This window comes from Coregonus lavaretus, assembly GCF_964263955.1.
Source record: "Coregonus lavaretus genome assembly, chromosome: 30".
NCBI classification, from domain to species: Eukaryota; Metazoa; Chordata; class Actinopteri; order Salmoniformes; family Salmonidae; genus Coregonus; species Coregonus lavaretus.
In genome coordinates this window covers 6095367-6118739 of record NC_140017.1, presented here as the reverse complement: position 1 = coordinate 6118739, position 23373 = coordinate 6095367, and the positions used below count along the sequence as shown (strand labels likewise).

The 23373-nt window shown below is 43.4% G+C and overlaps 1 protein-coding gene across 2 annotated transcripts in view; it reads right to left on the bottom strand.

Annotated features, from left to right (window-relative positions):
• LOC311106028 (out at first protein homolog) overlaps positions 1 to 22894 on the bottom strand; it is a 37517-nt gene extending 14623 nt beyond the window's left edge. Inside the window, exon 1 of one of the 2 annotated variants that reach the window (XM_084148300.1) lies at positions 22748 to 22894. In XM_084148300.1, coding sequence (XP_084004426.1) covers positions 22748 to 22786 — 39 coding nt within the window. In that variant the 5' untranslated portion in view covers positions 22787 to 22894. Of the gene's footprint in view, positions 1 to 20847; positions 21658 to 22747 lie in introns of those variants that run through there. The other variant, XM_084148299.1, reaches the window with a different exon arrangement.
• Between the last annotated feature and the right edge of the window lie 479 nt (positions 22895 to 23373).

Genomic DNA, 23373 nt, shown 5'->3' with positions numbered 1-23373 from the left:
CTTAGTGTTGATTTTACAAGGTGGCTTGCCTTCCTTGTTGAGCTGCAGTCCCAAAAAAATCCACACAGGAGTACAGATGGGCCAGGCCAAAACAAGCAGAAACCATATCCATTGTCTTTTTCTTTAATAAAATGTTGTCTTAAAAGAATAAAAGGTCCTGTGATGTGGAGCATTTGATTCTGAAAAGTTCAAAGGTATTCGGTGTTACTGTCTGCCCTTTTCCTCTCCTGCTTGTCTACAATTGTGGGAACGACAAGAGACCTTTTTATTATTAGCAGTGTTCTGCCTGGTGACTCGGAGCAGAATAAAGACATCAGCTAGTGGACCAGAGGCCAGGAGGCAGTCCTCAGCGAGAGCAGCCAATGAGCATGGGAGAAAGGCTCTTCAAACTAACCTGCTGCTAGCTCTGTTTGTGATGTGTAGCCAACAACCACAGGAGTGAGTTGGCTACAGCACAAATGGATCTGAAAACAGCAGGCTATATCACCAAAACTGCAAACTTGGCCTAGAGTGAACAACTAAAAAACAATGCAGCCTAAATTATTTTTCACACCAAAACAACAAGGCTACCATCCTTAAGCCGCTTGTCTTAAGGGAAAGACAAACTAGACACCATTCTTCCTCTATACCTCCCTTTGTGTGCATGCTGACGGTCTGCTAAACTCCAAAGATATTCTGAGGAAATGCCATGCAGTTCCTGTGTATTGCTCACGTCGCTGTATTGCGCAACTACCCATTTGTTATCTGTGGAGCACATAGGGATCAATACATGGTGGGAGATGGAGTACGCATCCTACCCACATGACTCAGTGCAGTAGTGGGACCTTACACAACTGCAGTGGGTGCATTCACTGGATGGCCCCCGTGGTCCAAGAGTTGTAACCAGTATGGCATCCATTACTATAACCACATTTCCTGGAAAAGGGGACGCTGCTTGCCCATTAAAAAAGGCTGACAAGTTTGTGCAAGTGACAATTGGGATGGCCTCAGGTAGGATCCTGAAGGCGAGGCAGTTAAAAAGAATACAAGTCAAGCATAAGATCTGGTAAATGAGTCGACTTCAACTGATGCATTGCATCACTTCATATTTACGAGGAAATGCTGAAAGACATTTCCCAGAATTCCCACAAAATGAGCAACCAGAGATAACGTGTACGCCACCCAGATAATAATGAAAAGTCGGAAACAATGGCGCGATGGTAATTGCGCTGCAACGGATTCCAAGTTCTTGTTCAAGTTTCCAACTACTTGCCTAAGGTTACTGGGAGATATGCGATGGCTGTGAAATGATCAAAAGGAATGGGCAGTTGCCAAACAGGTCAGAGATATAGCCCAATGGGAGTCAGCTCATAAAAGGCCAACCGCTGTACTCGCTGCTCTTTACAAACAAGTGGGTGTGTGGTAGAATCAATCAATTCATTCCAAGAGTTGCTTACTGTTTGGGCGTATTCATAAATGCCCTTTCTTTGAAGAGAGAAAATCTAGATATAAGACAGCCTGAGGGCTTAGTGAGTCGTGAAACACAATACATTTAGAACACAGATAAAAGGAAGATTTAAGAGAGAGCCAATGTGCTCGTTCACACAACCGTGGCATTGTTAATAGTGAGGGCCAGTAAATTTAGAGTGATAGGGTGTCAGGTAGATTCCAAACATCTGTTGCTCATCTCAGCCAGTGTGTGTGTGTGTGTGTGTGAAGCTGCAATTATAGTATCGGTCACACATAGGGGTGATATCAGGGCAGAGAGAATGTGTAGAACATACACATCCAATGTCCTTGAGAAAGTGCTGGATATTAAGTCAATATTTACCGGCAAAAAAGCACAAAATATATATAACAAAACACTCCACAGGTGTATTTAAGTGTGTTAGTATGACGTTTCAACCCTTGGTTTAAGGACAGAACATGCACTGAATGTGTGAGTGATGATGCCTGACACACTGAAAATAGTTGATTCATTCCTAAACAAGTACACTATATACAGTTGACGTCGGAAGTTACACCTTAGCCAAATACAGTCGTGGTCAAAAGTTTTGAGAATGACACGTATTGGTCTTCACAAACTTTGTTGCTTCAGTGTTTTTAGATATTTTTGTCAGATGTTACTACGGTATACTGAAGTATAATTACAAGCATTCCATAAGTGTCAAAGGCTTTTATTGACAATTACATTAAGTTTATGCAAAGAGTCAATATTTGCAGTGTTGAACCTTCTTTTTCAAGACCTCTGCAATCTGCCCTGGCATGCTGTCAATTAACTTCTGGGCCACATCCTGACTGATGGCAGCCCATTCTTGCATAATCCATGCTTGGAGTTTGTCAGAATTTGTGGGTTTTTTGTTTGTCCACCCGCCTCTTGAGGATCGACCACAAGTTCTCAATGGGATTAAGGTCTGGGGAGTTTCCTGGCCATGGACCCAAAATGTCGATGTTTTGTTCCCAGAGCCACTTATTTATTACTTTTGCCTTATGGCAAGGTGCTCCATCATGCTGGAAAAGGCATTGTTCGTCACCAAACTGTTCTTGGATGGTTGGGAGAAGTTGCTCTCGGAGGATGTGCTGGTACCATTCTTTATTCATGGCTGTGTTCTTAGGCAAAATTGTGAGTGAGCCCACTCCCTTGGCTGAGAAGCAACACCACACATGAATGGTCTCAGGATGCTTTACTGTTGACATGACACAGGACTGATGGTAGCGCTCCCCTTGTCTTCTCCGGAGAAGCTTTTATCCGGATGCCCCAAACAATCGGAAAGGGGATTCATCAGAGAAAATGACTTTACCCCAGTCCTCAGCAGTCCAATCCCTGTACCTTTTGCAGAATATCAGTCTGTCCCTGATGTTTTTCCTGGAGAGAAGTGGCTTCCTCGCTGCCCTTCTTGACACCAGGCCATCCTCCAAAAGTCTTCGCCTCACTGTGCGTACAGATGCACTCACACCTGCCTGCTACCATTCCTGAGCAAACTCTGCACTGGTGGTGCCCCGATCCCGCAGCTGAATCAACTTTAGGAGACGGTCCTGGCGCTTGCTAGACTTTCTTGGGCGCCCTGAAGCCTTCTTCACAATAATTGAACCTCTCTCCTTGAATTTCTTGATGATCCGATACATGGTCTTACTAGCAGAAATATCCTTGCCTGTGAAGCCCTTTTTGTGCAAAGCAATGATGGCACGTGTTTCTTTGCAGGTAACCATGGTTAACAGAGGAAGAACAATGATTTCAAGCACCACCCTCCTTTTAAAGCTTCCAGTCTGTTATTCCATCTCAATCAGCATGACAGAGTGATCTCCAGCCTTGTCCTCGTCAACACTCTCACCTGTGTTAACGAGAGAATAACTGACATGATGTCACCTGGTCCTTTTGTGGCAGGGCTGAAATGCAGTGGAAATGTTTTTTGGGGATTAAGTTCATTTTCATGGCACAGAGGGACTTTGCAATTCATCTGATCACTCTTCATAACATTATGGAGTATATGCAAATTGCCAGCAGACATTCTCAAAACTTTTGACCACGACTGTACATTTAAACTCAGTTTTTCACAATTCCTGACATTTAATCCTAGTAAAAATTACCTGTCAGTTAGGATCACCACTTTATTTTAAGAATGTGAAGTGTCAGAATAATAGAAGAGATAATGATTTATTTCAGCTTTAATTTCTTTCATCACATTTCCAGTGGGTCAGAAGTTGATACACTCAAATAGTATTTGGTAGCATTGCCTTTAAATTGTTTAACTTGGGTCAAACGTTTCGGGTAGCCTTCCACAAGCTTCCCACAATAAGTTGGGTGAATTCTGGCCCATTCTTCTTGACAGAGCTGGTGTAACTGAGTCAGGTTTGTAGGCCTCCTTGCTCGCACACGCTTTTTCAGTTCTGACAACAAATGTTCTATAGGATTGAGGTCAGGGCATTGTGATGGCTACTCCAATACCTTGACATTGTTGTCCTTAAGCCATTTTGCCACAACTTTGGAAGTATGCTTGGGGTCATTGTCCATTTGGAAGACCCATTTGCGACCAAGCTTTAACTTCCTGACTGATGTCTTGAGATGTTGCTTCAATATATCCACATCATTTTCCTTCCTCATGATGCCATCTATTTTGTGAAGTGCACCAGTCCCTCCCGCAGCAAAGCACCCCCACAGCATGATGCTGCCACCCACGTGCTTCACGGTTGGGATGGTGTTCTTCGGCTTGAAAGCACCCCCTTTTTCCTCCAAACATAAAGATGGTCATTATGGCCAAACAGTTCTATTTTCATTTCATCAAACCAGAAGACATTTCTCCAAAAAGTACAATCTTTGTCCCCATGTACAGTTGCAAACCGTAGTCTGGCTTTTTTATGGCTGTTTTGGAGCGGTGGCTTCTTCCTTGCTGAGCGGCCTTTCAGGTTATGTCGATATAGGACTCGTTTTACTGTGGATATAGATACTTTTGTACCTGTTTCATCCAGTATCTTCACAAGGTCCTTTGCTGTTGTTCTGGGATTCATGTGCATTCGCACCAAAGTATGTTCATCTCTAGGAGACAGAACGCATCTCTTTCCTGAGCAGTATGACGGCTGCGTGGTCCCATGGTGTTTATACTTGCATACTATTGTTTGTACAGATGAACGTGGTACCTTCAGGCGTTTGGAAATTGCTCCCAAGGATGAACCAGACTTGTGGAGGTCTACAATTTTTTTTCTGAGGTCTTGGCTGATTTATTTTGATTTTCCAATGATGTCAAGCAAAGAGGCACTGAGTGTGAAGGTAGGCCTTGAAATACATCCACAGGTACACCTCCAATTGACTCAAATGATGTCAATTAGCCTATCAGAAGCTTCTAAAGCCATGACATCATTTTCTGGAATTTTCCAAGCTGTTTAAAGGCACAGTCAACTTAGTGTATGTAAACTTCTGACCCACTGGAATTGTGATAGTGAATTATAAGTGAAATAATCTGTCTGTAAACAATTGTTGGAAAAATTACTTGTGTCATGCACAAAGTATATGTCCTAACCGACTTGCCAAAACTATAGTTTGTTAACAAGAAATGTGTGGAGTGGTTGAAAAATAAGTTTTAATGACTCCAACCTAAGTGTATGTAAACTTCCGACTTCAACTGTATACACAAAAGTATGTGGACACCCCTATTTCAGCCACACCTGTTGCTGACAGGTGTACACAGTCGAGCACACATCCATGCAATCTCCATAGACAAACATTGGCACTAGAATGGCCTGTTAAACTGTAAGTGCTGTTATTGTGAAGTGGAAATGTCTAAGAGCAACAACGGCTCAGCTGTGAAGTGGTAGGCCACACAAGCTCACAGAACGGGACCACAGAGTGTTGAAGCGTATAACAATAGTCTGTCCTCGGTTGCAACACTCACTACTGAGTTCCAAACTGCCTCTGGAAGCAACGTCAGCACAATAAAATGTTTGTCATGAAATGGGTTTCCATAGCTGAGCAGCAGCACACAAGCCTAAGATCACCATACGAAATGCCAAGCATTGGCTGAATTGGATTAAAGCTTGTCGCCATTGGACTCTGGAGCAGTGGAAACGTGTTCTCTGGAGTGATGAATCACGCTTCACTATCTGGCAGTCCGACAGACGAATCTGGGTTTGGCGGACGCCAGGAGAACACTACCTGCCCGAATGCAGTGCCAACTTTAAAGTTTGGTGGAGGAGGAATAATGGTCTGGGGCTGTTTTTCATGGTTCGGGCTAGGCCCCTTAGCTCCAGTGAAGGGAAATCTTAACACTACAGCATACAATGACATTCTAGACGATTCTGTGCTTCCAACTTAGTGGCAACAGTTTGGGGAAGACCCTTTCCTGTTTCAGCCTCACAATTCCCCCGTCACAAAGCAAAGTCCATACAGAAATGGTTTGTCGAGATCGGTGTGAGAGAACTTGACTGGCCTGCACAGAGCCCTGACCTCAACCCCATCGAACGCCGACTGCGAGCCAGGCCTAATCGCCCAACATCAGTGCCCGACCTCACTAATGCTCTTGTGGCTAAATGGAAGCAAGTCCCCGCAGCAATGTTCCAACATCTAGTGGAAAGCCTTCCCAGAAGAGTGGAGTCTGTTATAGCAGCAAAGGGGGGGGGGGGGGGGGGGGACCAACTCCATATTAATGCCCATGATTTTGGAAGGAGATGTTCGACGAGCAGGTGTCCACATACACTACATGAGCAGAAGTATGTGGTATTTCCTACATATAGTCCATGAGCCAGACCCCGAAATGTGGGTCCATCGGGCTCACTTGATACGATGTTGTCTCAGTGATTTTTTGAAGGTCTACAGTATATGTCCCTAGAGTTAGAAAATGTGTGATGGCAGCATTGGTAGCTTTGTGTTTTCGCTCTTTCAACCCTCTATTCCATTCATTTTTCCCATAGGGATTTTACCCCATGACAAACAATGTCAGTATACAACAAGTTATTGCTCACTTATACCCTTTAGAAAGTATTCACACCCCTTGACTTTTCCACATTTTGTTGTGTTATAGCCTGAATTTGAAATTGATTACATTTAGATTTTTTGTCACTGGCCTACACACAATACCCCATAACTTCAAAGTCGAATTATGTTTTTAGAAATGTTTACAAATTAATTAAAAATGAAAAGCTGAAATGTCTTGAGTCAATTAGTATTCAACCCCTTTGTTATGGCAAGCCTAAATAAGTCCAGGAGTAAAAATGTGCTTAACAAGTTACCTAATAAGTTGCATGAACTCATTCTGTGTGCAATAATAGTGTTTAACATGATTTTTGAAAAACTACCTCATCTCTGTTCCCCACACACAAAATGATCTGTAAGGTGCCTCAGTCGAGCAGTGAATTTCAAACACAGATTCAACCAAAAAGACCAGGAAGGTTTTCCAATGCCTCGCAAAGAAGGGCACCTATTGGTAGATGGGTACAAATAAAAATAGAAGACATCGAATATCCCTTTGAGCATGGTGAAGTTATTAATTACACTTTCCAAAGTGTAATTAATAGCTTCCCCATGCTCAAAAGGGATATTCAATGTCTGCCATTTTTACCCAGTCACTACAAAGATACAGGCATCCTTCCTAACGGAGAGGAAGGAAACCACTCAGGGATTTCACCATGAGGCCAATGGTGACTTTAAAACAGAGTTTAATGGCTGTGATAGGAGAAAACAGGATGGATCAACAACATTGTAGTTACTCCACAATACTAACCTAATTGACAGAGTGAAAAGGAAGCCTGTACATAATACAAATATTCCAAAACATGCATCGTGTTAGCATCAAGGCACTAAAGTACTACTGCAAAACATTTGGCAAAGCAATTCACTTTTTGTCTTGAATGCAAAGTGTTATGTTTGGGCCAAATCCAATTCACCTTTCAGCAGGACAATAACCTAAAACACACAGGCCAAATCTACACTGGAGATGCTTACCCAAGAAGACAGTGAATGTTCCGGAGTGTCTGAGTCAAAGTTGACTTAAATCTACTTGAAAATCTATAGCAAGATCTGAAAATGGTTGTCTAGCAATGATCAACAACAACCAATTTGACAGAGCTTGAATAATTTATTAAATAAAAAAAAATACAATAAAAATAGGCTACTTAATTGGGAAGATCCCCGAAGCGTCTGCGGTGGTGTTCAAATATAGGCTAAGTAGTTTTTGTTCTCCTTAAAATGATAATGAGTATTGCATCGTAGGCTACATCTTTGAAAATACGTTTTTATTTTTTACCCAAAGTCGATTTCTGTTTTCTCACCTGAAAAGTGTTTCTTGTTCTCTTGGCTTTCGTCAGAGCTTTTAAAAACTAAATACTAAAATCATCTTTGGATTTCTGAATGTGTCGGCACCCGGGATGTGGCTGCGCTATTGAAGTCATGTTAAAATCAGGCCTTTTGATTTGAACATATGGATTGTTTTAGTTTTGTAGGCTATGCTACCCATTTCATTATTTTATGGATCAAGCCCTAGCAGTCATTCTGATCTCGTTCCCAATGATCAGTGCTTTAGTTTATTATGTTGCTGTCCAGCGGTTCTGAATTTGCAATGCACCAAACTGTCCACTTTTCTATGCAATAGCCTTTTGATTTGAACATTTGAAAAGTTTGTGTGTACTAGGCTATTTGATTTAATTAAGTGCCTTCGGAAAGTATTCAGACCCCTTGACTTTTTCCACTTTGTTACGTTACAGCCTTATTCTAAAATGGATTAAATAAATAAAAATCCTCAGCAATCTACACACAATAACAAAGCGAAAACAGGTTCTCAGAATAAAATTTTAAAAAGTACCTTATTTATATAAGTATTCAGACCCTTTGCTATGAGACTCGAAATTGAGCTCAGGTGCATCCTGTTTCCATTGATCATCCTTGAGATGTTTCTACAACTTGACTAGAGTCCACCTATGGTAAATTCAATTGATTGGACATGATTTGGAAAGGCACACACTTGTCTATATAAGGTCCCACAGTTGACAGTGCATGTCAGAGCAAAAACCAAGCCATGAGGTCGAAGGATTTGTCCATAGAGCTCCGAGACAGGATTGTGTCGAGGCACATATCTGGGGAAGGGTTCCGAAAAATTTCAGCAGCATTGAAGGTCCCCAAGAACACAGTGGCCTCCATCATTCTTAAATGGAAGAAGTTTGCAACCACCAAGACTCTTCCTAGAGCTGGCCGCCCAGCCAAACTGAGCAATCAGGGGAGAAGGGCCTTGGTCAGGGAGGTGACCAAGAACCCATATGGTAAGTCTGACAGAGCTCTAGAGTTGCTCTGTGGAGATGGGAGAACCTTCCAGAAGGACAACCATCTCTGCAGCACTCCACCAATCAGGCCTTTATGGCCAGACGGAAGCCACTCCTCAGTAAAAGGCACATGACAGCCCGCTTGCAGTTTGCCAAAAGGCACCTAAAGACTCTCAGACCATAAGAAACAAGATTCTCTGGTCGATGAAACCAAGACTGAACTCTTTGGCCTGAATGCAAAGCGTCACGTCTGGAGGAAACCTGGCATCATCCCTACGGTGAAGCATGGTGGTGGCAGCATCATGCTGTGGGGATGTTTTTCAGCGGCAGGGACTGGGAAACTAGTCAGGATCGAGGCAAAGATGAACGGCGCAAAGTACAGAGAGATCCTTAATGAAAACCTGCTGCAGACTGCTCAGGACCTCAGACTGGGGCGAAGGTTCACCTTCCAACAGGACAACGACCCTAAGCACACAGCCAAGACAACGCAGGAGTGGCTTCGGGACAAGTCTCTGAATGTCCTTGAGTGGCCCAGCCAGAGCCCGGACTTGAACCCGATCGAACATCTCTAGAGAGACCTGAAAATAGCTGTGCAGCAACGCTCCCCATCCAACCTGACAGAGCTTGAGAGGATCTGCAGAGAAGAATGTGAGAAACTCCCCAAAAAGTGCCAAGCTTGTAGCTTCGTAACCAAGAAGACTCGAGGCTGTAATCACTGCCAAAGGTGCTTCAACAAATTACTGAGTAAAGGGTCTGAATACTTATTTTAAATGTTATATTTCAGTTTTTAATATTTTATTAAATATTGTGTGTAGATTGAGGGGGGGAAACAATTTAATCAATTTTAGAGTAAGGCTGTAACCTAACAAAATGTGGGAAAAAAATCAAGGGGTCTGAATACTTTCCGAAGGCACTGTGTTCCAGCACTTTGGTTTCACTAATAAATATGTTGAAATGGAACCAAATGATCAGTTCCTGTCTTCAGTCCTTTTTAAATAAGATAGATGGGCTATATGGTCTACTGCGGTATAGGTCAAACGTGACAGTCTGCCTATAACCAGCCTGAATAGGCCTATAACTCCATTCCTATTCTTTGCTGAGTTTAGAGAAAGTAATCAAATTGGAAATGAGCTATTATAAGACTGGTTAAAGTTACATATCGCACTCAGTCCCACACCACCTACTCAGCCAATCAGGAGCCGCTACTGTGCTGTAAACAGTTTAAAGCTGCGATATGTAACTTTTTGGGCGACCTGACCAAATTCACATAGAAAAGTGTGCTATAGATCCGTCATTCTTTTTGAAAGCAAGTCTAAGAAGTGGTAGATCTGTTCTATGTGCGCTATTTCTATGCTTCCCGTTCTTAAGTTTATTTTTTGTCTCTTTTACTTTTGTACACCAGCTTCAAACAGCTGAAAATACAATATTTTTGGTTATTGAAAAATATATTTCACAGCGGTTTAGATGGTACAATGATTCTCTACACTATACTAGGCTGGACAATAGAATGAGTCAAAATTCACCCAAGTCTGAAAAACGGCAATAGAACATTGGCTAAGCTGGAACACTAGCGCGAGCCCATAGCAAATGAACTGAACCAAACGTTCGCAGAGCCTCTTCTGACTGGAGTGATGGCAATGTTTTTTTATCCCTTTTCATATTACCACTACAATCTGTTCTTAGGACGAAACTGTAGAAACTCGTGTAGAAAGTAAACATCTGCACCTCGATCGTGCTCATGTCTGCGTAATGAGGAAGTAGGGAAAAAATTAAAACGTAGGACTATTTCTGGTCTAGTGATCGATTACAACCAAGCTCGCTGCCCAGACTTACATAATTACAAAGAGGAGATTCTCATGATTAAAATGGTGCCCGACATGAAAAAAATCTAAATATACACATTGCGAGATATTTTGCGAAATAGACATTCCCCTATAGAAAACAATGGGACGACCTCAGAGTTCCATGAGTAATTTTTTGTTGTTGTTGACGTTTTAACTACGAGCGTGGGCAGGTCTCATTGCCAACAATAGCGAAGCAGGCATTGTGATGTAGAACAATGGGCTGGGAATAGAACGTTCTGAAGGCGAGTTAATGGCACAGTGCTCAATAGAATCAAATTTTATTTGACACGTGCCGAATACAACAGGTGCAGACATTACAGTGAAATGCTTACTTACAGCCCTTAACCAACAGTGCATTTATTTTTAATAAAAAAGTAGAATAAAACAACAAAAGTGTTGAGAAAAAAAAGAGCAGAAGCAAAATAAAATAACAGTAGGGAGGCTATATATACAGGGGGGGTACCGGTGCAGAGTCAATGTGCGGGGGCACCGGCTAGTTGAGGTAGTTGAAGTAATATGTACATGTGGGTAGAGTTAAAGTGACTATGCATAAATAATTAACAGAGTAGCAGCAGCATAAAAAGAGGGGGTGGGGGGGCAGTGCAAATAGTCCGGGTAGCCATGATTAGCTGTTCATGAGTCTTACGGCTTGGGGGTAGAAGCTGTTGAGAAGTCTTTTGGACCTAGACTTGGCACTCCGGTACCGCTTGCCGTGCGGTAGCAGAGAGAACAGTCTATGACTAGGGTGGCTGGAGTCTTTGACAATTTTTAGGGCCTTCCTCTGACACCACCTGGTATAGAGGTCCTGGATGGCAGGAAGCTTGGCCCCAGTGATGTACTGGGCCGTACGCACTACCCCCTGTAGTGCCTTGCGGTCGTAGGCCAAGCAGTTACCATACCAGGCGGTGATGCAACCAGTCAGGATGCTCTCGATGGTGCAGCTGTAGAATCTTTTGAGGATCTGAGGACCCATGCCAAATCTTTTCAGTCTCCTGAGGGGGAATAGGCTTTGTCATGCCCTCTTTTCACGACTGTCTTGGTGTGTTTGGACCATGATAGTTCGTTGGTGATGTGGACACCAAGGAACTTGAAGCTCTCAACCTGTTCCACTACAGCCCCGTCAATGAGAATGGGGGTGTGCTCAGTCCTCTTTTTTTTCCTGTAGTCCACAATCATCTCCTTTGTCTTGGTCACGTTGAGGGAGAGGTTGTTATCCTGGCACCACACGGCCAGGTCTCTGACCTCCTCCCTATAGGCTGTCTCATCGTTGTCGGTGATCAGGCCTACCACTGTTGTGTCATCTGCAAACTTAATGATGGTGTTGGAGTCGTGCCTGGCCATGCAGTCATGGGTGAACAGGGAGTACAGGAGGGGACCGAGCACGCACCCCTGAGGGGCCCCTGTGTTGAGGATCAGCGTGGCAGATGTGTTGTTACCTACCCTTACCACCTGGGGGCGGCCCGTCAGGAAGCCCAGGATCCAGTTGCAGAGGGAGGTGTTTAGTCCCAGGATCCTTAGCTTAGTGATGAGCTTTGAGGGCACTATGGTGTTGAATGCTGAGCTGTAGTCAATGAATAGCATTCTCACGTAGGTGTTCCTCTTGTCCAGGTGGGAAAGGGCAGTGTGGAGTGGAATAGAGATTGCATCATCTCTGGATCTGTTGGGGCGGTATGCAAATTGGAGTGGGTCTAGGGTTTCTGGGATAATGGTGTTGATGTGAGCCATGACCAGCCTTTCAAAGCACTTCATGGCTACAGACGTCAGTGCTACGGGTCGGCAGTCATTTAGGCAGGTTATCTTAGAGTCCTTGGGCACGGGGACTATGGTGGTCTGCTTGAAACATGATGGTATTACAGACTCAGTCAGGGACATGTTGAAAATGTCAGTGAAGACACTTGCCAGTTAGTCAGCACATGCTCGGAGTACACGTCCTGGTAATCCGTCTGGCCCTGCGGCCTTGTGAATGTTGACCTGCTTAAAAAAGTCTTACTCACATCGGCTACGGAGAGCGTGATCACATAGTCATCCGGAACAGCTGGTGCTCTCATGCATGCTTCAGTGTTGCTTGCCTCGAAGCGAGCATAGAAGTGGTTTAGCTCATCTGGAAGTCTTGGGTCACTGGGCAGCTCACGGCTGTGCTTCCCTTTGTAGTCTGTCATAGTTTTCAAGCCCTGCTACATCCGACAAGCGTCAGAGCCGGTGTAGTACGATTCAATCTTAGTCCTGTATTGACTCTTTGCCTGTTTGATGGTTCGTCGGAGGGCATAGCGGGATTTCTTATAAGCGTCCGGGTTAGAGTCCCGCTCCTTGAAACCGGCAGCTCTACCCTTTAGCTCAGTGCGGGTGTTTCCTGTAATCAATGGCTTCTGGTTGGGGTATGTACGTACGGTCACTGTGGGGACGACATCATCGATGCACTTATTGATGAAGCCAGTGACTGATGTGGTGTACTCCTCAATGCTATCTGAAGAATCCCGGAACATGTTCCAGTCTGTGCTAGCAAAACAGTCCTGTAGCTTAGCATCTGCGTCATCTGACCACTTTTTTATTAACCGAGTCACTGGTGCTTCCTGCTTTAGTTTTAGCTTATAAGCAGGAATCAGGAGGATAGAGTTATGGTCAGATTTGCCAAATGGAGGGCAAGGGAGAGCTTTGTATGCATCTCTGTGTGTGGAGTAAAGGTGGTCTAGAGTTTTTTTTCCTCTGGTTGCACATTTAACATGCTGGTAGAAATTAGGTAGAACGGATTTAAGTTTCCCTGCATTAAAGTCCCCGGCCACTAGGAGCGCTGCCTCTGGATGATAAGTTGACATTGTTTCGCAAACAATGCGAAAAAAACTAACAAAATAGCACGGTTGGTTCAGAGCCCATAAAACAGCAGCCATCCCCTCCGGCGCCATTGCGAAGCAGCTGGGACATATGGTAATATTATGAAACTAGGCTATACAGCAGATGCAATTAACTCGTTTTTATCCGAAAAAAGCGTTGTTCGAAAATTAATGTGTCCAGCCTAACTATGCTTGTTTGTTTTGTCACAAACTGAAATTAAGCGAACTGTTAGAATTTTAGCAACCAGGACATGGCGAAGTGATTTCTGCATAGTGCATCTTTAAGTACAGTATGTAGCATGGGTATTCGGACACGGCCAGTGTAACCATCTGTACTGTTCAGATAACTTTACACACATAGGCCTACACACTCTCCCTCCCACACCCTCTGTCTTACTCACACTCTCACACACACCCCACTCATGCAAATGCAGCCAACCTTTGTAGTTGCCGTCTCTTCTCTATTTTTACAAATGATTTGCCACTTGCCTTACAAGAGGCTAAAATGACTATGTATGCTGATGATTACACTCTACCCATCAGCACCTACAGCCAGTGAGATTGCTGAGACTCTTCGCAAGGAGTTAGTCAGTGTCAGAATGGGTAATTAACAATAAAATACATCTAAAACCAAAAGCATTGTATTGGATTCAAAGCATGCTCTTAGACCTAAAACATCAACATGATAGTCATTGAGGGTTGAGGAGAAATTGACAACTTCTCTTCGTCTAAGAAACATTTGAGTGTTGAAAATACCACTTGTGTAATCTATTTGCATACACTTCAAAAACAGACATACATACCCCACAATGGCTTTCTTCACGGTACCCAAACCAAAAACAGATTTAATGCGTCGCTCAGTTATCTATAGAGCGATGTCATCATGGAATGCTCTGCCACCAGAGGTTACTCAGGCAAAAAGCAAAGTTTAGCTTTAAAAAAACCACCTTGTATCACAGCACCGCTCATCTTTCTAAAGCTCTTATTTAACTGTACTGTAAGAATATGTATTATAAATAGTGTGTACATAGTATTTTTGTAGTCTCTTGATGTCTTTACTAGATAAACTGAGTATACAAAACATTAAGAACACCTGCTCTTTGCTTGACAGACTGACCAGGTGAAAGCTATGATCCCTTATTGATGTCACTTGTTAAATCCACTTCAAATCAGTATAGATGAAGAGGTGGTGACAGGTCAAAGAAGGATTTTTAAGCCTTGAGACATGGATTGTGTACGTGTGCCATTCAGAGGGTGAATGGGAAAGACAAAAGCTGTAAGTACATTTGAACGGGGTATGGTAGTAGGTGCCAGGCGCACCGGTTTGTGTCAAGAACTGCAACACTGCTGGGTTTTTCACGCTCAACAGTTTCTCGTGTATCAAGAATGGTCCACCACCCAATGGACATCCAGCCAACTTGACACAACTGTGAGAAGCAATGGAGTCAACATGGGCCATCATCCCTGTGGAATGCTTTCGACACCTTGTAGAGTTCATGCCCCGACAAATTAAAGTGGTTATGAGGGCAAAGGAGGGGTGCAACTCAATTATAGGAAGGTGATCCTAATGTTTGGTATACTCAGTGTATATGGAATAGGGTGCCATTTGAGACACAGGCAAGCTAGTTTTGGGGTTCACATTCAAGCTGTTGGGACAGAACATTCTCTCACTGATGAGTGTGTGCAGGCCCGGCCTGCATCATCGTGACCAATCCCAGACATTTCTCCTAAAAAATTTGAGACATTCCCAGTTGATAGTCTTCCAAAGGAAGGACTGATACTCTATTATATTCCACCAGTGTCATGGGGTGGGAGACAGGTTGTGCCCTGAAGTGAAACTGGGGAGGTTTCCCTTTTCATTCAAGGTAATGTTACACTTGTTTTCACATTAGGTAGTCTTAGACTAGAAACTTAAAAAGAAACTCAGCAAAAAAAGAAACGTCCTCTCACTGTCAACTACGTTTATTTTCAGCACACTTAACATAAATATTTGTATGAACATAACAAGACTCAACAACTGAGACATAAACTGAACAAGTTCCACAGACATGTGACTAACAGAAATTGAATAATGTGTCCCTGAACAAAGGGGGGGGTCAAAATCAAAAGTAACAATCAGTATCTGGTGTGGCCACCAGCTGCATTAAGTACTGCAGTGCATCTCTTCCTCATGGACTGCACCAAATTTGCCAGTTCTTGCTGTGAGATGTTACCCCGCTCTTCCACTAAGGAACCTGCAAGTTTCCGGACATTTCTGGGGGGGAATGGCCCTAGCCCTCACCCTCACCCTCCGATCCAACAGGTCCCAGACGTGCTCAATGGGATTGAGATGCGGGCTCTTCGCTGGCCATGGCAAAACACTGACATTCCTGTCTTGCAGGAAATCACGCACAGAACAAACAGTATGGCTGGTGGCATTGTCATGCTGGAGGGTCATGTCAGGATAAGCCTGCAGGAAGGGTACCACATGAGGGAGGAGGATGTCTTCCCTGTAACGCACAGCGTTGAGATTGCCTGCAATGACAACAAGCTCAGTCCAATGATGCTGTGACACACCGCCTCAGACCATGACGGACCCTCCACCTCCAAATCGATCCCACTCCAGAGTACAGGCCTCGGTGTAATGCTAATTCCTTCGATGATAAACGCGAATCCGACCATCACCCCTGGTGAGACAAAACCGTGACTCGTCAGTGAAGAGCACTTTTTGCCAGTTCTGTCTGGTCCAGCGACGGTGGGTTTGTGCCCATAGGCGACGTTGTTGCCGGTGATGTCTGGTGAGGACCTGCCTTACAACAGGCCTACAAGCCCTCAGTCCAGCCTCTCTCAGCCTATTGCGGACAGTCTGAGCACTGATGGAGGGATTGTGTGTTCCTGGTGTAACTCGGGCAGTTGTTGTTGCCATCCTGTACCTGTCCCGCAGGTGTGATGTTCGGATGTACCAATCCTGTGCAGGTGTTGTTACACGTGGTCTGCCACGCGAGGACGATCAGCTGTCCGTCCTGTCTCCCTGTAGCGCTGTCTTAGGACATTGCAATTTATTTCCCTTGCCACATCTGCAGTCCTCATGCCTCCTTGCAGCATGCCTAAGGCACGTTCACGCAGATGAGCAGGGACCCTGGGCATCTTTCTTTTGGTGTTTTTCAGAGTCAGTAGAAAGGCCTCTTCAGTGTCCTAAGTTTTCATAACTGTGACTTTAATTGCCTACCGTCTGTAAGCTGTTAGTGTCTTAATGACCGTTCCACAGGTGCATGTTCATTAATTGTTTATGGTTAATTGAACAAGCATGGGAAACAGTGTTTAAACCCTTTACATTGAAGATCTGTGAAGTTATTTGGATTTTTATGAAATATCTTTGAAAGACAGGGATGTTTCTTTTTTTGCTGAGTTTACAAGATTTAGAATACGATGCCCTACTTGTTTTAATGTATTCATTACCTTATCACTTTGGTCAAAGCTCTCATTAAAGCACTGTTATGATGGCTCTAGTTCGGTTATCATAACTGCTACGTCTGGGTAATTCTGAATGAAACACTGACCAGTTCGTCTTGTGCCACAATAGAAACTTTGGCAATTGGAATTTTGGGGAATCGGGGGCTACATCTTGGGGTCAAGTGCTTGCTTGGAGAATGGAGCCGGAGGGGATGGCTGCCGTTTTATGGGCACCTAACCAATTGTGCTATTTTGTGTGATTTTTCCGCATTGTTTAACTTATTTTGTACATAATGTTGATGCTACCATCTCTTATGACCGAAAATAACTTCTGGATATCAGAACAGCGATTACTCACCTCGAACTGGACGAAGATTTTTTCTTTAATGAGTATGACGCGAAGGATATAATGCTGCTCCCAGACAAGGCCCAAATCCCCGTCATTCGCGTGAAGAAAATAAGGAAATACATGGGGCGCAGATCAGGGTGACTTGTGAGAATTTGTGGCGAGTGGGTAACCCCCCTCTACCATCTGTTCTATTGGCCAACGTGCAATCACTGGAGAATAAACTGGATGAGCTTTGTTCGAGACTATCCTACCAACCGGACATTAAAACCTGAGGTAGAGTACCTCATGATAAGCTGTAGACCACACTATCTATATTTTTCGTAGCCGTCTATTTACCACCACAAACCGACCCTGGCACTAAGACAGCACTCAACGAGCTGTATAACGCCATAAGCAAACAAGAAAATGCTCATCCAGAAGCGGCGCTCCTAGTGGCCGGGGACTTTAATGCAGGCAAACTTAAATCAGTTTTACCTCATTTCTACCAGCATGTCACATGTGCAACTAGAGGAAAAAAAACTCTAGACCACCTATACTCCATACACAGAGACGCGTACAAAGCTCTACTTTGCCCTCCATTTGGCATATCTGACCATAATTATACCCTCCTGATTCCTGCTTACAAGCAAAAACTAAAGCAGGAAGTACCAGTGACTCGCTCAATACAGAAGTGGTCAGAATACACGGATGCTACAGGACTGTTTTGCTTGCACAAACTGGAACATGTTCCGGGATTCATCCAATGGCATTGAGGAGTATACCACCTCAATCACCAGTTTCATAAATAAGTGCATTGACGACGTCGTCCCCACAGTGACCATTCGTACATATGCCAACCAGAAGACATGGATTACAGGCAGATTGAGGTGTGGTTTGTTAGGTAGCCATATCATTTCACCACACGTCCATGTTCATGTAAATGTTCAGTTCATCTCCCCTCTTATCATGGAATGACTCATTCTGATTTTCATAGTTGTACTGATCCCATAGATTACAGTACTCCTGTTCCCACAACCCATGCCAACTCATGGGGATTTTGGCAGGAGGCTATGACTGATAATAATAGCAGCTACACACCTAGCTGGCTGGTCCTGTGAACACATTCTATACAGCAACAGAGCCATTCATATACAGTTGAAGTCGGAAGTTTACATACACTTAGGTTGGAGTCATTAAAACTTGTTTTTCAACCACTCCACAAATGTCTTGTTCAAAAATAAATCAGCCAAGACCTCAGAAAAAGAATTGTAGACCTCCACAAGTCTGGTTCATCCTTGGGAGCAATTTCTAAACGCCTGAAGGTACCACGTTCATCTGTACAAACAATAGTACGCAAGTATAAACACCATGGGACCACGCAACCGTCATACCGCTCAGGAAGGAGATGAGTTCTGTCTCCTAGAGATGAACGTACTTTGGTGCGAAAAGTGCAAATCAATCCCAGAACAACAGCAAAGGACCTTGTGAAGATGCTGAAGAAACAGGTACAAAAGTATCCATATCCACAGTAAAACGAGTCCTATATCGACATAACCTGAAAGGCCGCTTAGAAAGGAAGAAGCCACTGCTCCAAAACCGCCATAAAAAAGCCAGACTACGGTTTGCAACTGCAAATGGGGACAAAGATCGTACTTTTTGGAGAAATGTCCTCTGGTCTGATGAAACAAAAATAGAACTGTTTGGCCATAATGACCATCGTTTGCAAGCCGAAGAACACCATCCCAACCGTGAAGCACGGGGGTGGCAGCATCATGCTGTGGGGGTGCTTTGCTGCAGGAGGGACTGGTGCACTTCACAAAATAGATGGCATCATGAGGAAGGAAAATTATGTGGATATATTGAAGCAACATCTCAAGACATCAGTCAGGAAGTTAAAGCTTGGTCGCAAATGGGTCTTCCAAATGGACAATGACCCCAAGCATACTTCCAAAGTTGTGGCAAAATGGCTTAAGGACAACAAAGTCAAGGTATTGGAGTGGCCATCACAAAGCCCTGACCTCAATCCTATAGAAAATTGTGGGCAGAACTGAAAAAGTGTGTGCGAGCAAGGAGGCCTACAAACCTGACTCAGTTACACCAGCTCTGTCAGGAGGAATGGGCCAAAATTCACCCAACTTATTGTGGGAAGCTTGTGGAATGCTACCCAAAACGTTTGACCCAAGTTAAACAATTTAAAGGCAATGCTACCAAATACTAATTGAGTGTATGTAAACTTCTGACCCACTGGGAATGTGACGAAATAAATAAAAGCTGAAATAAATAATTCTCTACTATTATTCTGACATTTCACATTCTTAAAATAAAGTGGTGATCCTAACTGACCTAAGACAGGGAATTTTTACTAGGATTAAATGTCAGGAATTGTGAAAAACTGAGTTTAAATGTATTTGGCTAAGGTGTATGTAAACTTCCGACTTCAACTGCATCTACTCTGTCCGTTTACTGCTACCCATTGTTTGATATCCCGTTTAAGCACTTTCCTTTCCACATGCGGCTCGGAGCAGTAGATTCTACATGGCAGCTTGAAGTCACAGTTGAGCCAACTTTCCGTAAATCGTTGAGATTGAGAGTTAGATGAGAACCACATGTAAACGGAATGGAGTGGCAGGCCTCAGAGTGGAACTGATCAAACAGAGAGGAAACCAAGAGGAAAAAGAGCCCTGTGCCTGTAGCTAATTTAGCTCAACTGTATGTGCTGTGAACCAGGCTTCATCACCATGGTGTGATGTGCTCAGAGATGTGTCATCACTGATTTGGCGATGTGCCCGCCTCTCTTTTCATCAAAATTAGCCATTTGGTTTGTGAACCATACCCCAGATCAAAAAGGTCAGCTATGCCCACTTAATCCTAGAAAATCTCCCCCTTCACTTCTTGCCAGGCTGTCAGTTTCTGTGGGACTGCAACAATCACAGACGCATGCCTTTGGTCTGTGTCTGAGAGTATAGTGTACAGTGACCAGAGGCACTCGGGGAGCAGGCTGCATGTTGTTTGCTAGTTCACTTTACACACTGAACCAGTGATTAGATCAGTGGTTCTCAATCTCTGGCCCATGTACCAGCACTGGTCCCTGAGATGTTGCTGACCGGTCCCTTATGGTTAGCCAACACTGGTTTAGGCTTAGTCAGTTATTTTGTTTAATGTAGCCACTTCGTTTAATGTAACTGGTCCTGCAAGAAAGAAGGACCATAGCTTTCCGGTCCCTGGTACAACAATGTTTGTGAACCACTGGAGTAGATAGATGCCCTTGCTCTCGGACTAAGCCTGTCTATGTCGATAGGACTGAGCAGGCTCAGAGTAAAGACATGAGTTGTATTGCAGAAGAGTAGGAATAGCATTCCTAAACTGATCTTTACAAGTGAGAGCCTAATTCAATAATCAGTGTGTTGTGCCACCTCACATCATCCACTCATGCATGCTGAGGAATTTACCAGCATGAGGAGAGGAGGGCCCATAGCCAGGGAGTCAACTCATCAGCACTGAAATGACACAGGCTAGTCTAGCATTGTCAGGCTATGGTGTACTGTTTTCTAAATTGGTTGAATGGAGGTATTATAGTCTGCATTCAACATCTGCATTGCATCTGATCAGCCTGGCAACATAGGTGGTCATTGGGCAATAACCAAACCCTACACAAAACAGTGAAGGTGTGGGAAAAACACATGAAGCCACTCACCTGTTTGAAGTCAGCAACAAATGTTATGAGAGTTCCATCTCCTTGTTTGAATTCAAGTGTGATGGAGTCTTTTTCACTGTCTGCTTCTAGAACTTCCTCTGTGATTTGTCCATCAGCTAAACGAACACGAACCTTCAGCTCTGAACAAAGTCCTAACGTTGTTAAAAATATTAGTGCCCAGAGAAATGCATTTATCCGAGCTGAAACCGGTAGAACACAACTCCCAAACATTCCAAAAGACGCAGAACTGAACTTGACAGAGGAAAAAAGTCCAGGTGAAATCCAACGGTCTCTATTCAATATCACCAGCTAATTATTTAGTTGCATTTCAGTTTCAACAGATAGCCCTTTTGCTATCTATTCTTTGTAAAAAAAAAAAAAAATAATAATAATAATAACGAAATCCAAGCAATTGTTCGTCTTCCATACCTTTAAGCTAGAATTCATGCAGTGATTGATGTATTTTGTACGAACATTAACGCGACTCCAAAAAATAGGTAAACCCACCTCGATTAAGACCTCAATCTCGGCTTTTCATTTCACAGCTACTTTGTATCCATTAAAAAAGTTTGCCCAGCGCGACTTCAATGCACATCAGAATCATACGCGATGTAGTATCCCACACTCTCTCTTGATCGTAACACAGCACGTTACTTCGTATTCTGCTTTCTGTTTTTATCCTAGTATTTTTTCTTTTTTTCTCATTCAGTCCCGTCACTTCCTTCCGTATCCAAACTACCGCAGAGTATGCTACTTGCACAGCATCAAAACTTTCAGCGATGGCGCTGTAAATTCGCGTTGTAAACTCTTAAAGGCACACCACCCTCGAAATGTAGCACAAGGGCATGTGATGATTTGGTTGTGATCCATCAAGAAAATCCAAGCTTGCACAATAGTTATAGCATATGGGATGGTTTAGGCCACAAGAGAAGGTAAACTGAATATTTCTAATATAATATTTTGTTATTATGAAGCATTGTTGCCACTACTGCACAACAAGATAGGCCTACTGCAGTTGTTATAATAGTTTGTGTGGAAATTATTGAGTGAATATGATTATGGATTCTAATTCACCTATTCAAAATAGTCCCTCTTCTTTTCTGAACTGAGATATGGAGTTATATAAAAGTTGTGTCTAAAAACATCTTACAATTTAAAACAATTTAAAACAACAGAGGCATTGTTTTTATTTGCACTTATAAGCTCTGTAACCCAATGTCATACATTATTTATGAGACCATTGAATCATAGCTTCTGAGCTTCAGATAATTACTTGTTGTGTCAAGCCATATGGGGTTTTCACTGATTTCCTTGTTGGAAAAAGTAACTCCTCTTACCTACTCACTGGTGTTATTATACTTTTATGATGTCCTTAAGGGGGAACTTTGACAATACATGTGAGAGTGTAATTTGAAGGAGTCAGGCGCAGGAGGGTAAATCACAGAATACAGAGTTTATGCCGTAGTACACAGTTACGCTGGATAGCGTCAACAGTCCAGTGCGCAAAACAGGCACACTGGAACAAATACAGGCACACTGGGAAAATATACCAAGGCAATACAAAGTACAGGTAGCTCCACCGAGCTACACTCATCTCACATGAAACAATCACCCACAAGGACAAGGGGGCAGAGGGAACACTTATACATGTACTAATGAGGGGAATATGAACCAGGTGTGTGTAATTGACAAGACAAGACAAATGGAATGATGAGATATGGAGCGGCAGTGGCTAGAAGGCCGGTGATGACGAACGCCGAAGCTTGCCCGAACAAGGAGGGGAGGCAGCTTCGGAGGAAGCCGTGACAATACAGAGGTGTGTAAAGGAAGTCCTACACACAGAGAGCAGCATCTGGAGATCTGTGGCTCGATCAAAATGTCACATTAAATGGTAGATTACCTCTGAAGGCAGTGATGTTCCACAGCCAGACCTCATCATCAGATCTCTTATCTCCAGGTGACGCGCTGCCTGCTGGGTGGCCCCCAGGTTGGTGACCCAGTGGAGAAGCACTTACTCACTGCTGGAACCAAGTGGTCGTGCGCTCCACTGAAGGGGAAAGCAAATAGCCAGGGCTCTAAACCTGAACAAACAGTGTCAGCTGGGTAGGCACATTGAGCCGCACTCATGATGAATTGGAGGAGCCAAGCAAACAGATATTTAGTGGTGTGTTCAATCCTCAAACATGTATGGGCTTAGTGCAGAGCCTTGTTGAACATGCTGATTTGTCATAAAATCGAATTGCCTTGAATCTAATTATGATCTGATCTCTCTATGTGTTTAGCATGGGATAATCACTTTTGGTGACTATGGTTAAAGGTGCACTATGCAGAAATCGCTCTGCCATTTCCTGGTTGCAAAAATTCGAATAGTTTGCCTAATTTGAGTTTATGTGACAAAACAAGCATAGAGAATGTAGTGAATCATTGTACCATCTAAACCGCTGTGAAATATATTTTCAATAACCAAAAATATTGTATTTTCAGCTGTTGGAAGCTGGTGTATAAAACTGAAAGTAAAAGATGCAA